The sequence below is a fragment of the Pipistrellus hanaki genome (assembly GCF_964339955.1).
Source record: "Pipistrellus hanaki genome assembly, chromosome: 1".
Classification (NCBI taxonomy): domain Eukaryota; kingdom Metazoa; phylum Chordata; class Mammalia; order Chiroptera; family Vespertilionidae; genus Pipistrellus; species Pipistrellus hanaki.
The window spans coordinates 41,200,784-41,215,654 of NC_140503.1; the positions used below are offsets into that span (position 1 = coordinate 41,200,784).

Sequence of the window (14,871 nt, forward strand, 5' to 3'; positions counted from 1 at the left end):
CTGTCTTAGGTGAGTGTGTCTAGGAAGACTTTCCCCTACAGGTGTGCCTTCCTTCACTAAAGCCTTTATTCCTGCTGAAGAAGTGCCTGCGACTGGTGGGTGGGTGGGTGGGGGGGGGGTTAGAGTATAAGCTGGTGTGTGGATCCATTAAACATTAACAAGCACTGAGTACTTGAGTGAGTTTAAGGAAAACTTTTGGAGAATTGGGATTTGTTACCTGGTGCGATGAAGAGAATGAGGATTGTACTAAGCCACCATGAATGAAATGAGATGTGTGCCCCATTTTTACTGTGGCCGTCATGTGACATTTCACTTTTCCTAAAATCACCTGAGTGTCTATACTGATTTTTAAAATGGGACTACAGCTTTCCAGCATTTGTTGACTCCACGACCTTGTTTCAACTCTCAACCCCAACCAGTTAAATAACTGGTTCTAAATTAGATAGGTAGGGGGAAAAATGACCTTTATATTGGATCCTTGAGTCTACACTGAACGATGCCTCTGTCTAAAACTAATATCCTCATCAGACGCAAGAGAATCTCAAAACAGTTCCAACTCCCATAAACTGCCCTGTTTTTAATCTGTTGCCTACAATATACCAATGAGAAAAGTCATGGTATCGTGTCATAAACTGCTATGCAAATGATGCTATTTGTAAGTATTAACATAATTTAGTGCTTACAGTCATAATCTCATTTCTAATAATTCTCTCAGAATGGAGTCTTTCTCTGGACTCTTAGCCTGCAGGATAGTCTTTCATCAAGAAGCTGAAATTTTTAATAACCTGCCAGCATATGTTTTGTATGTGCCGGGCTAGGCTTGATGACACAACATCTTCATTATGAAAAGAAACAGGTCTACAAACTGTAATAGGACATTAAAACATGCCTGTGCTCATAAAGTAATGCTTTGATGTCTAAATGTGCACCATTATGATGGTCTCCTGGAACAAAGGATAATTCTGATCCTAAATCCTCAATAGCTACACTCAATGGAGATTGCAGTTCACTTCCACTCTGGGTGCAATTTCACTTTGAAGGCGAAAGAATGTCAATAGTTTCCTCCTCTCTCCTTCCCCTTGCCCCTCATCCCCCCAAAAGCTCTTCAGACTGCTTTATTTTTATTTTATTTTATTTATATTTGGCTTCTAACCAAAATGACCATGGCTAAGCACAGGTTTCAAAGATTAAAAAGATTTCTGAATAATTATTTTTTCCTTATTAAGTTAAAAAAAGATTTCAGTAGATTATTAATTATTCAAGAACTTCACATTCAATAACATTCATGATAATGCCAAAAGGGTTTGGTGACAATTTAAAATGATATAGTTTAAAATAATTGAAAGTAAATAATGTATAGTTAGGCTTTCAAGTGCAATTCAGCTAGTAGTTAATATTTTAAATATCTTTTAAAACTAAAGTCAGATATTTTAAATTTATCATTGTCTAATGTCAGGAGAATTTTTAAAAAATATATTGGTTTGAAATATTAAGGCCAGACCACTAACAATTTCAATTTTTTAAATGAAAAGGTCATGTTTTCATCATTGACTCTCCCCAGTTTTGCTTTAAAAAGAAAACGCTGTGCAATATGAAGTAAAATCCAGTTCAAAGAGAACCCTCCATGGGCCTCAAAATTAAATACATTTTCCTTGTTTTATTTTTTTTCCTAGAAGAATAATTCACTTTGGTATCCTTTAAATAATATGTAAAAAGCTGGCCATGACAGGTACTGCATTTAGTCCATTCTCTGATGGAGGGGGAAGAAAAGCCCAGGATAGATCATGTGGAGAACAGTCACATTTGTCAAAGGGAACTCTCTCTTCTGACTGTTCTCTAGATTTATTCATCGTCTCACTTTCACAAGAGTAATGCGGTTCTCTCTGGTGTGCCCCTCCCTTCCTATCATTTGGGTCTTGATTCATATACTTCTGCAGTGGGATGCTCAGAGGAGATGCAAATCATTGCACAGCCCACTGTTAAGCACGTCAGTAGGAATCGGTGAAGGGAATTTACGTCTGAATTTTCCTCATCAGTTATGCTGTCATGAGTAGGTCAGGCAAGACAGAGATTTGGGATTAAGAGAAGCCAGGCTAGTCTCAACTTCAAGATGCAGAGTGAGGCAGCGTTTAGAATGGTGGGTTTAATTTACACAGTAAGCCTTATAAAAATAACTTTAATTATTAAGCAAGTTTGGAACAGACTAAGAAGTTGTACAATTCATCCTTCCACCAACATACATGGAAAATTCTCTACACAACCACTTATATGCTAAGGTTTCTTACCTATTGTTCAGCTTTGGCCTGGAGATTTTCTGGGTAGGATGTGCTATTTTTCTCAACATCTCACATGGACCAGCAGTTACACAAATTTCCTTAAATTGACTTCAGAAACACATGACTGCTGATAGAATGCTATTATGCATTAGCTTCCAGGTGACAAACATTTACTAATAGAATTGCTCTCTCAGAATAAAATGCAGGTAGCTTATTAATGTCAGTTGTTAGAAGAACATGATAAGACCCACTTAGAGTGAACGATGAGACTTATGTAATGTTACCTGAATACGATTTTTTTAAAAATGACTTCCCAATTATTATAATCAATTTGAAGACATGACTGAATACTTTTAGGGCCCCATCAAAGGACATTTAAAATAACCTAATCAACCCCATTGCCCCAGAAAGGTAAAAGGATTTTCCCAAAGTCTCACTGCTGGCAGGTGACACTGCTGAGCCTTGAAAAAGTGCCTTCACCTCCTCGCTGAGCCCTCTGCTCCATCTCCTAACCATACACAGACACCGTGGATTCACGTCACCATTGCACACTCACCTGTGCCCACTTCTTGCTCCAGTCTTCACGGCTGAATTTGTGAAACTCGTCTAGGAGCCAGTCGTGGCACTGGAGGTTGGGAAGAATGTCACAAAAGGCGGTCCCGTTTCCTCCAAACTCATAGTTCATTTTAAAGAGCCAGCGTGGGATTTCCAGGTGATCGATGACCAGCTGACTCAGCTGTTCTATCATCTGTGGGGGTGAAGACACAGGAACATTCAACGTAGCTGGTTTCCTGGATTCCTTTTTACTGTGTTAGCTCAGTTGTACTTTTCACATGTCTTTGTTCCAAATGGTCTGTTCATTAGGGTATCCTCTAGCTATGAAGACAGACTGGAAGAAGTGGTAAGGAATGTATGGATGATGTGAAGAAACCACTAACCAATGGGGCGAAAGGCATGTTTAAAAGTATCGTCCTATTTATGAGAAACTGAAATTATCATTTGCCTGCTCTTCAAGGCAAAATAAAGAACTGAATTTTGGTATTGTTTTCTTTCTTTTTCAGGGAATTATGTGTTTACTAATTGATTCTTCAAATGATGTTTTTCTTTTATAGTTTAAAGACTATACAGATTCATATTCTTGAAAACTATTAACTATTTGGTGCTTTGTTGAGCTTTTAAATGTTATAACCTATAAAACATTTAACATTTTTCTCATTAACATACATGAAATGCATTTGTTCGGCTGGTCAGTCGACCAAGCGCATTATATTATATGTATTATATGAACATGAGTGATAAAGGAGATAAAACATTCATGGAAGCAATGTTTCTGGAATACACACCTATCCTATTTAAAACAATATTCCCTCCGTCACATGGAAGTCTAAGGGATAAAAGTTCAATCTTTAATATCATGGTGATAATAATGATACTATCCAACATTGCTGAACTCTCCTTTGACTAAGCTCTTTACGTAAGTTTATTTTTAAATTGAATACTCACAAAACCCATGAGGCAAGCACCATGTTAGTTTCATTTCATATATAAATAACCGAGAGTCAGCAAATTTGAATAACAGGCCCACGATCGCACAGCACTGAGTGGCAGAGCAGAGGCCCCACCCAGGTTGCCCTGACTCCAACCCCTAAGCTCATCCTCTCTCCACTGGGCTGCCTAGCTCAACCTGCAGAGCGGTGGGTGGAAAGAGAAGTTAAAAGAGAAGCAACTTTCCTTCCCACCAATAAAGCCATTTGGGATAAGTTTGAGTCAGACAAAATTCTAAAGCAATATTATTTAATTACTAGTGCATGAAATATGTGTGTGTGTGTGTGTGGGGGGGGGGGGCAGGGTGTCCCTCAGCCCAGCCTGCACCTTCTCCAATCTGGGACCCCTTGGGAGATGTTCAACTACCTAAACCGGTTTAGGCAGTCAGACATCCCTCTCACAATCTGGCATTGCTGGCTCCTAATCGCTCCCCAGCCTGCCAGCCTGATCACCCTCTAACTGTGCCCCTGCCGGTCTGATTGTCTACAACTGCCCTCCCCTGCTGCAACCCACCTCCTCCACTGGGACCGGCCTCCTCCATGCGGCGTGGAGCTGTGGGACCTCCAGGCCTCACTGCACAGAGTGGACCCTGAGCCCCACCTCCACTGTGGGCATGGCCATTTTGTGGTGGCCATCTTGTGATGACGTTGCATGCGAGGGCCACCTAGGCTTTTATTACTATAGATAAGTCATACTGTTCTAATAGAGCCTTGGAGAAAAATAACTCACTAAATCACAAAATGTTGTTATTTTTGGTCTTCTCATCAGACTTTCCAGTGTATACTTCCCCAAAAGAAGCAAAGCATTATTAAGCATTTGCTCTGATGAGCCTACCCACTGCTGTTCTTGGCTATGGTCTCTTATTCTTAAGGAGGTCTCTGCAACATTCTGTTTTTATTCATTAATGAGAGAGTGAAAAAGAGAGAGAGAGAGAAAGAGAGAGAGACATCAATTTGTTGTACTTATTTATGTATTCACTAGAGGCCCGTTACACAAAATTCGTGCAAGAGTAGGTCTTCCTTCCTCTGGCTGTCGGCACTGGCTTTCCTCTGGCACCTGGGACCCAGGCTTCCCTCCAGCCCCCACTTCATCAGGAAGGACATCCGGTCTGATTAGCATATTACCCTTTTATTATTATAGATCGGTTATTTCTTGCATGTGCCCCGAACGGGAATCGAACTGACAGCCTTGGTGTGTTGGGATGACACTCTAACCCATCTGAGCTACCCAGCAAGGGCTGCAAGATTCTTATTCTCTTCTCTTTAGATGACTTTTTGGTCACCAGATGGAAAGTTTTTCAACTAAAGAGTGTGAAAGGACTAAAGAGTATGGTTCTGCTGAAGTGTGGAGTTGGAAGATTACAATTATTTTGATTAAAGGTACGATCTGTTTTCTTGAGTTGTGTTTTTTCAGCTGCTCTCCCTGGGGATGCTACACTACACAGCAGTGTGGAAGTAACATCAAAAAGGGCATTATTGGGATCCCTGGAAGCCCTGTGCAATAATGGGGTATTCAAATAGGGTGGAAATGGGATTGTCTTAGTTCCCTAATTATCAAGTAGGGTCTGTGGATAATTTGGGTATTTAAATTACAAGTACTCTGGTCTACACACCATGTAGCTATGAGCTTTGCCTTTAAAGGTTTTTAAATGTGCCTTCCAAAGTTACATCCCTTCTTTCTCTAGTATTGTGTTGAGAAGATAAGATTCTATATTTCATCATATTTAGCTATATTATGACCATACTTTGCAGAAGTAGAAATAGTCTTTGGTGGGTAATCTATAATAATAAAAGCATTATATGCTAATTAGACTGGACATCCTCCTGGATGACCTGGATGAAGCCGTGGTGGTGGGGGCTCAGGCAGAGGCAGGCGCCGCCTGGGCAGGGGCTGAGCCCCTTGCATGAATTTTGTGCATTGGGTCCCTAGTATTTTATAAAATTATTTTGCTGGTGTAAGAAAAGGTGTTCTGGCATAGCATTTTTATTGTATGTTTGGATTTATTGTATATTCAGATACTCAACTACTAACAAAATTATCATATGTTTCTTCCAAATCCTGTTATTTGTTGCTTCTGAGAATCCAATAAATGGGCGTCTGTTGATGGATCCCCTACAGTATGAAAAGGATCAATAATATTGTAAAAACTGCACCATGGGAAAGAATTATGTGCTATCTTTAAGTGAAAATTGAACAGTGCTTTAAAATAGCATCACTATTTTTGCTTATTTAACCAAAGCTGTCAATATTTCATATGGAGCATATGCCAGAAAAAGAACTTGCATGGTTACTTTATGGATTAAAACAGGAAATGCTCACGGTGCTCACACTAGACTTAAAAAATAAATAAGTTACTTAATCATAAACCAAATGACTTTACACTATTTCCAAACATTTGTGATTTTTGTTTGTTTGAATTTATCTGTTCAAAAGATGTAATATAGTTTTAAATTGCCATTCATTTTACACTGGCATAGAGCAGAAGTAGAAAAATGACTACTGCTAAAATCCAACTGGTAGTCAGGAATATTTATTAACCTAAATTAAGATGATCACAGCTTTCCTTCACCAGCTTTAAGTTTATGATGCACAGTGGTAAAAGTCAGTGCTATTGATTAATCACCATCTGTGAATTCAAAACGCTGACACAATCAGATAGCTTAGGTAGGATAGTCAGTATCAGTATCTGGAAAAAATCTCAGTGGAGTACTTCCATTCTTGATGATGACCTCAGACGTATGTTTTCCAAACAAGTAGAGCAGAACCCAGTTATAAGTCTATGTAAGGTGATGCAGTTTGCATGTGCCATAGGTGAAATGACATCCCTCAAATCTGATGTGTCTACAAGGAACTTTTAAATCCTACTTCTGAACACCGGCACTAGAAGAAGGTTTTCCTACATTGAATGTGCCTGCATCTTTAACCACAATAAACGTAGAAAGTTCTTAGTATTTCATGGCAAAGATTGCCTGAGTTCTCATCAGTGAAGATAAAAGCAAGACTCAATAGCACTCAAAAACGATAGCACATACATTTTAGGGTTTGGGAAATTATTGAATGTAGTCTACACTCCTCCCTTTATGGCTCCTTCCTGAGGGACCAAATGATTTTTGTACCAGCGAAGGATGTCTGCAGCCCTCTGCCACCTGCCTTGACAGAAAGACACTCCCTCTGCCACTCCTCCGGCCCTCCCTTCCTTTCCCCCGCCCACCCAGAGCTCTCCAAACTGGCTCTTTTCAGCTAAAACTGTCTTTCCCATTTTCCAGGGTCCTGCTCAATGGTTGGCTAGCTAATATGATGACGAACTAACTAATTCCTGTCGAGGCAATAAATATGGATAGCATATTGGTGCATGAACAGGGTCTTCAATGTCTTAATCCAAATGAGTAAATATTTTTCAAGGACAATACCTCTAAACATGAAGTCCTAAAGTAGATCTAACAAATCAACTCAAGTATTCCATGTAACCTTCGCTGGGTAGGGCTGGCTCCAGAAGGCCTGAGGTCCCCGAAGCTTCAAGAGGATGTGACATATTTGAACAGAGCCTCTTTTTTGTCCCACCCCACCTACCTGCTGGTGACTAAAGATGTCAGTTATTCCAGGAGGGAATGGCACATTGGCGCTGGCAAACATCTGTTTGCTTCCAGACTTGGTGCTGTAAAGATGAGCTATTTCAGGCTCTGAGCCCAGGATGGGTAAGTCTAACATATCTGCCACGGCCAGATCATCTTTGTGGAGGAACCCGCTGACAATGTAGGCCTCTTTTCCACTGATGAGGTTTTTTATTCTTTTGATTGCCTTGGGACTGTACTTCAGGTGAGACGCCAGGCACATATGTTGCTTCTGGGGGAAGAACATATCATTCTTGTTAAAAGGCGTTCTCTTTTCTAGCCCATGCACCCAATTTATAATGCTGCACACCGTAAATGCATTATTAATAGCAGGCTGGGTTATGACCTATCCTGTTGTTTAGCAGTTTAAATTGATAAAAGCTGTTGGGGTGAGGCTCTATAATCGCTCACATCTTTAGTGTGTTGGAAATAGGCTCACTGGGAATAGAACTAATTACTACACATCTGTATTTATTTGATCCACGTGGAATTATCCTTCTGTCAGAAGGAAAGGAAGCTGGCGGCCTTTGGATAATAGTGATTCATCTCTGCAGCACTTCTGGCCTGGTTTAACACTAAAGCGCCTGGAAAATCAATACCAAAAATGAAGAAAAAAGCCCAATAGGATTCTTCTCGGTACAGGACTCCTAATCTGGCAACTCTAAATGATTCAGCAGGAAAATGGCATTTGGCCTGATACTTCCTTTCCAAAGCTCTGCCACAAAGTCTGTTTCAGACACTATGTCCCTTTTATCATGATTATCCTGGTTCTTGGCCAATCACTTTGGAGAGGGATTCATGAATGAAAAAGTATTTGAAAATTTCAGCAAGACTGAAGCTTTCATTTTCCAATGGAAAACTCTCTTATTTTAGTTTTGATTATTTAGACCCAGATCAGCAATCCATGTGACTGTCTCCTTCAATTAAATAAATAATTCTGGCATGTCTAATAGGGGCTGAGGACAGAGCCAGATGGTCATCACACACCAAACGAATACAACCATGTTTCTGCATTCAAGGAGTGGGGGCACAAATGAGTCCCGTTAATGCATAACTAATCAAAGCAGAGAAAGGGCATAAAGAGCTACAGAAGGCCCCGGAGGCATGGAGGAGGGAGGCAGAGGACACATGCTGATGGGGAGAGCTGAAAAGGCAAATGACTCATTCTCCTGGGGCCTCAGTTTCTTCACCTGTAAAATGAGCATAAGACTAGTACTCATCTCACAGGGATGCTGTAAGGCTTGAATGAGGTAATGCATGTAAAGCACTTAGCACAGTGGTTTGGACATAATTAGCACCTAATGAATGTTAGCTACTACTATTATTATGAAAAAGGTTGGGGTTGAGGTGAATTTCGAAGGATGGGTAGGATTTTACCAGTTGAGGATAGATGAGGGAAAGACATTAACCATGGATGAACTATGAAAAGTCAAGATTGTGCTCACTTCCTCTAGAGAAGGACTGGGGTTAGGAGTCAAACAGTGCTGGCTTTGAATCTGTCTCTATCGTTTATAAGCTACCTGACCCTGAGCAAGTTTATAAGCTACCTGAACCTGAGCCTAAGTTTTGCCATCTGTTAAATGGGAATAAAAATACCCATTTGCTGGGTTGCTCTAAGGATAGAACAAGATCATGAAAGTAAACATCTATTATAATGCATGACATTGAGTTGCTATTCTATAAATGATAGTACTTATCATCACAGAGAAAACTCTCTTTTTAAAGTCATTAAAATGTTATTAAGGTGCCAGAGTGCTAGGGAGTTCAAGGGATTTTGTAGACTAGCACCTACTTCCCCAACTCTAGTCAAAATTAGCTACTCAATATGGCATGAAGATATGGAGAAACGTTGAGCAACTTTTTCTGGGAATATCAAACTGTTGTGTGTAAAACTGCTGAGTATGGGAGAAAGAGACCAAGGAGGGCCCTGAACTTCAGTCTTGTCTGAATTCCTAACTTGCAAGGTGAATTAGAAAACTCCCCAAGATTCAAATGAAAGGCTGGTCTAGACATCTCTAGGGTCCTTCCAGCTCTGAAATAACTTTTTCTTTAAAACCAGAACTCTTCTGGACTAATTGCTTAATGGGTACAGAATTTCTGCTTAGGATGTTGAAGAAGTCTTGATAATAGATAATGCAATCATTGCCCAACAATGTGAATGTGCTTAATACCATTGAAATGGACACTTAAAATGGTTAAAATGGTAAATTTTATGTTATGTGTATTTTACTCCGTCCCTCCTCCCCCCCCCCCAAAAAAAAAAGAAAGAAAGAAAAAAAGAAAGAAAGAACAAACAAACAACAACCCAGAGCTCTTCTGAGAAGAGGATTTATTGATTTATCCTTCTGGGCCTTCCTCCGGAGTAGGTGTCATATTCTATGTTCCTCAGATCTGTGCACTATGCTTTGTCTACCATAACTGAAATCCATTTGCACAGCCTACTTCTGAGAGTGCAGTTCTAGGAAACCCAATGCTCCATTAGACAATGGCTGGTGACAGCACCTCATGAGTTTGTGTTTCCATTCTGGCTGATCCCTGTCTTTCCCCTTGTTTATTTCATTCCTTTCCTTTCCCCACTGATGATTTCAATTGGGAAATGTGAAAATAGTAAATGTGTTGGAGAGCTGGTGACCGAGTCCCAGTGTACATGGTGGGTTTTTTAGGGTCTTTAAGAAGAGTGCTTCAGAGTGGCAGTCCTCTCATGTTAAGTTTGTAAGGTCAAAGCATTTTGACATGTATTTTCTCATCTGATCTGTACCGCACTGTGCCTCTTAGCATCCCCTCTTTTGGAGATGAGGAAACTGAGGCTCAAATGATTTGATCAAAATTACACAGCTAGGAAACAGCAGAGGGAGGATTTAAACCCAAGTATTAGCACAGTTATTGTGCCACCGCAGCCAAATCTGTCCCATTTCACAGATTGAGAAGTGAAGTCTCATGAGGTGAGTTTATGAGGTGTGAGGAGGGAAGTCAGATGCAGCAATAGAAAGTAAGAGTAAGGCTCTGAGCACTTCTGCAGCCAGGGTGCATTTCTGTCTCCTCTTGGTTTGCTTATTCCCATTGGCAAGTACTCTCCCCCACCTGTATTACAGTCCTCTGTGGCATGCCTTATTCTTCAGGCAAGATGGTGCCCTAATATTGTGTTCAATATGTGTTTAATAAAGATTTGAGTATGAATGAGTGGCAGAGTACACATTATTGACTGCAGGTCTTGTATGACCATTAGATCCAGGCTGTGAATTAATGCAGCTTGAAAAATATAAAATATTCTGAATTCCATAGCACTATAATTGCATTTAATTTATCACCACTGGCATTTTTAAACCTGACACAAAAGGTATTTGTTGAGGATATCTTCATAAACATTAAGTGTTCAAAAATAGACACAATGACTTTATAATAGCACTCTGTACCCATTGCAAATTCAAACACTGCATTGTAACTTGGAGAGATATACAAACAGATTTTTGGCACACTTTAAAAAAATCTCCTCAAAGCCATCCATTTGAATGAAAATCAGCACTGATACAATCTCTCCAGCCCATTAAAAAGAAATAAAGCAATAACTAAACATGAGCAGGAACTGATTTGAAAGTGAGAGCTTATTTTTTTGTATTCTAAAATGTTGATTGCCTATGAGTGATTACTCAAATCATTTAAACTTAAACTATGAGAAGTATTAAAATGTACTTAAAAATTCCCTACTTGTTTCTACTCACAACAATGCAAACCTAAATTTTGAATGAAACTCAGTGCACCAGTGCCTCTTTCCTGCTTGAGGGTGGACAGGCTGACCAGGGTGCGTTCCTCAGGTAATAGGATTATAGAGTTGAGCAGGGCTTTGAAATGATCCAATTGGCCACCTCATTTTACAGATAAAGAACAGAGAGGCACTGCTGAAGCCGGTTTTGCTCAGTGGATAGAGCATCAGCCTGCGGACTGAAGGGTCCCGGGATCGATTCCAGTCAAGGGCATGTTCCTTGATTGCAGGCACATCCCCAGTAGTGAGTGTGCAGGAGGCAGCTAATTGATGTTTCTTTCTCATCGATGTTTCTAACTCTCTATCCCTCTCTCCTCTTCTCTGTAAAAAATCAATAAGATATATATATATTATATATATAATATATATAACATATATATATATTATATATATAATATATATATTAAAAAAAGAACAACAACAACAACAACAAAAGAACAGACAGGCACAAGGCTTGCCCAAGGCCACAAGGTCCTCCAGGAGTAAAGCAGTCATTCCACTTCATGACAGTGTTCTGGGGTCAGACAGCTTCAGGCTTGTACTCTGGCCCCACTGGTAACTTTGGATGAGGAAAATGAGTCTTGGCTTCCTCACCCACAGAAGGAGATCAATCATTTCTATCTTGCTGCATTGTTCTGAGGATCGAATGAGAAAATGTATCTACGCATTTGATATATGTTATAGCTCACTCACTTTTCTTCTCCCAAACTAGTGTCCCTTCCCCATTTGATGCCTCCTCAGTGCATATGGGCATTTAAGATGCACAGAAACTCCTTATTAGCAGCTATCAGGAGAAAATCAGGAAATTAAATACACACGGATGACAGTTTTTTTCTTCCTTGCTTCCTGAAGTCCACAGCATCTCTGCCATTGCGGCCTGGGGATGGCTGGGAAGCCCCAAGGCAGTGCCTGCACTGTTGTGGATATCGGAAGGTCCCTAAGAATAGGAGTGGTGATGATTTGTCCCCGGCTTTTCTTTTGCTTGTCCTGCCCGGGGTTATACCTTTCTTTTCACCGCTCACTGATGCCAATAAAGCAAGGACTTAGGGGAAACATTAAGGTATCCAGTTATGAAAATTAAAAATCTTCGCCGAAACCAGTTTGGCTCAGTGGTAGAGCGTCGGTCTGCGGACTGAAAGGTCCCGGGTTCAATTCTGGTCAGGGGCATGTACATTGGTTGCGGGCACATCCCCGGTGGGGGGTGTGCAAGAGGCAGCTGGTCGATGTTTCTCTCTCATCGACGTTTCTGGCTCTCTATCTCTCTCCCTTCCTCTCTGTAAAAATCAATAAAATATATTAAAAAAAAAAGAAGATTAAAAATCTTCATCTTGGTAGAAGAGAGCAAAATCTGATGACAATTCACTGAGTGTTTTAGCAAAGCAGAAATATTAATAGCAACCCTCCACTACCCTGGCAGGCCTTTTTTGGGGGGAGTGGTAAAAATCATGGTGCATAAAGGATTAAGGGGTAGGAAGTAACTCAACACATCTATGCTTCCTATGTAAAGCTTGCAAGCAGTTTCTCTGGCAATAGATAGTTGGCTTCGGTGTATCCCACTTCTGAATGGAGAAAACTATCTGTATTAGCAAATTCAGACTCTTGATTCACACACACACACACACATACACACACACACACACACACACCCTGGACCTTGCTCATTATGAACCGGGGGATATAGTAAATAAGTCCAAATTCCCCTGAGTGGGAGGTGGGACCAGAACCATGAGACTGAAGGAATAGTGGTGTGGAAGTCAGAACACAGGGCCCTGTTCTAGATTCTGCCCTGAACTAGCTTTGTGACCCTGACAGGCCCAGCCTTTCTCTGCCTTGGTGTCCTCCACACAAAATGAAAAAGAAACCGTAGATGTTATAAATTCACCTACTAGTGCTTGGTGGTACCGCCCAATAAGCCAATTAGACTTCAGCTACAGAGTGTTGGAAGTGCTGCTCAACTAAGTCTGAAAGTTAAACTGGGATATTTATCTCCTCCAGTCCAACTAGTCGTCTAATCAGTAAAGCTGTTAAACTTGCAATAATATTTCACTGGTGGGTACCAGAGCGTTGCAAGTTATAAAATTTCCAATTTAATTTTACTGCATCCCTGAAGCCGTGGTAATTAGAAGACAAACTCACAGTGAAGATCTTTATAGCTTCCGGGGTGATAATTTTGATCCTTTCCTGCAGGTCACTTCTGTCCTCAGGGTTCCCCGATTTGACAGCTGCCTGTAGACTCAGGATTTTATTGTAATACAGAAATAACTCTTCACTCATTTGATGGGAGCAGATGTAGATGATGCTTACATTGGCATCTAAGAACAACAGGCACAGTGTTAATTACTGGTACCAAGGTAAACGACATTGTGAACTCTGGCTTCAGGTTGATGTGGCACAGGTTAAAAGAAAGAGCACTGCCAAAGCCACGCGGGAGTTAATTTAGATCGGTTTTGTACAGATCTTAGCAGTGTAACTAGATTTTGGGCACTTTCACGTTTCTCTAAAGAAAAGATATATAACACTGTCCCCCCCAAAAAACGGACACAACGATTCTTTCGGAAGGAGGGCTGTGAGGGACCATGGAAGTCTACATTCAAATAATGCAGAGAGACTCGGCCCCAGAACTCCCATTAACATCAATGGGAATTGCATACTGCTTTAAAAATGTATCCCATTAGCTTCAGTAAATTATGAAACAGAGCTATTAACTTTAAAATGCTGATGAAATGGCAATTTCTTATTCTGCCCGGACGTGGCAAGGCCAATTCAGGAACTTTCCTCTCCAAATAAATTGTAAGATTATGACCGCAGCAATGACTATTTCAAGAAGCCAACCTTTCCCCAGCTCCATTCCCAAAGAAGCGTATGTTAATTATTTAGGACATCCAATGACTGTTGTCTTAAAGGAAACACTGTCTTCACTCAACTGTCCTCATTCTTAAGATGTGCTTCTGTACTTAGAAAGGAATCCTAATGAAATATTCCACCCGAATGGATGAGTCAGATGTGATTACCCACTCCAGGCTGCAAAATATTTTAAGGAGTATGGACAGTAAATCAGTAGCTAATAAAGTCATTAATTAATTAATTGATTGATTGATTAATAAAAAATAACTGACCAGTAGGAGCAAAGCACTTGACAAGACATGGAGGGGAAATACAGGAAGCAAAGCAACTGAGATGCTGCCCATGAGAAGTAACAGCCATGAGCATGGGGGAGAGCAGTGGGCACGAGGAAGCACGCCCACCCGGTGCTCAGGGATGTTTGGAGGAGGGAGCTCTGAAAATGCTTCCTCGATGAGGGAGGCCTGGGAGGGGATTTGAAGACTCCTCCATTCCACTTGGCAGAGTGTACAGAGCATAGACTGATTCAATTCTGGCTCAGCTGCCCAGGGACCCAGGGAACGTTATTTAACCTTTGTAAGCACTGGTTTCTTCCTCTGTAAATAGGGAATAAAACCACTTGAGACACAGGTGTAGAGAGTATTAAATGAAAGAATACATGATATACATAGTTATATACAGGGTGGGCAAAAGTAGGCTTACAGTTGTTTGCATGGGAAAAGGCATGCAGGTATAGCTTTATTAAATCCATGTTTTGCATACTCACAACTATAGACCTACTTTTGCCATCTTTTCAATATATATGGCACCCACATGTATAAATATCCTCCACAGCTTG

General features: G+C 40.6%; 1 protein-coding gene across 1 annotated transcript in view; it reads right to left on the reverse strand.

Annotated features, from left to right (window-relative positions):
• Positions 1 to 14,871, reverse strand: part of IQCH (IQ motif containing H) — a 192,115-nt gene that overhangs the window by 70,060 nt on the left and 107,184 nt on the right. Inside the window, exons 12-14 of the mRNA XM_084879603.1 lie at positions 13,329 to 13,504; positions 7,392 to 7,664; positions 2,833 to 3,024 (exon numbers count right to left, since the gene is read on the reverse strand). Coding sequence (XP_084735729.1) covers positions 2,833 to 3,024; positions 7,392 to 7,664; positions 13,329 to 13,504 — 641 coding nt within the window. The remainder of the gene's footprint in view (positions 1 to 2,832; positions 3,025 to 7,391; positions 7,665 to 13,328; positions 13,505 to 14,871) is intronic.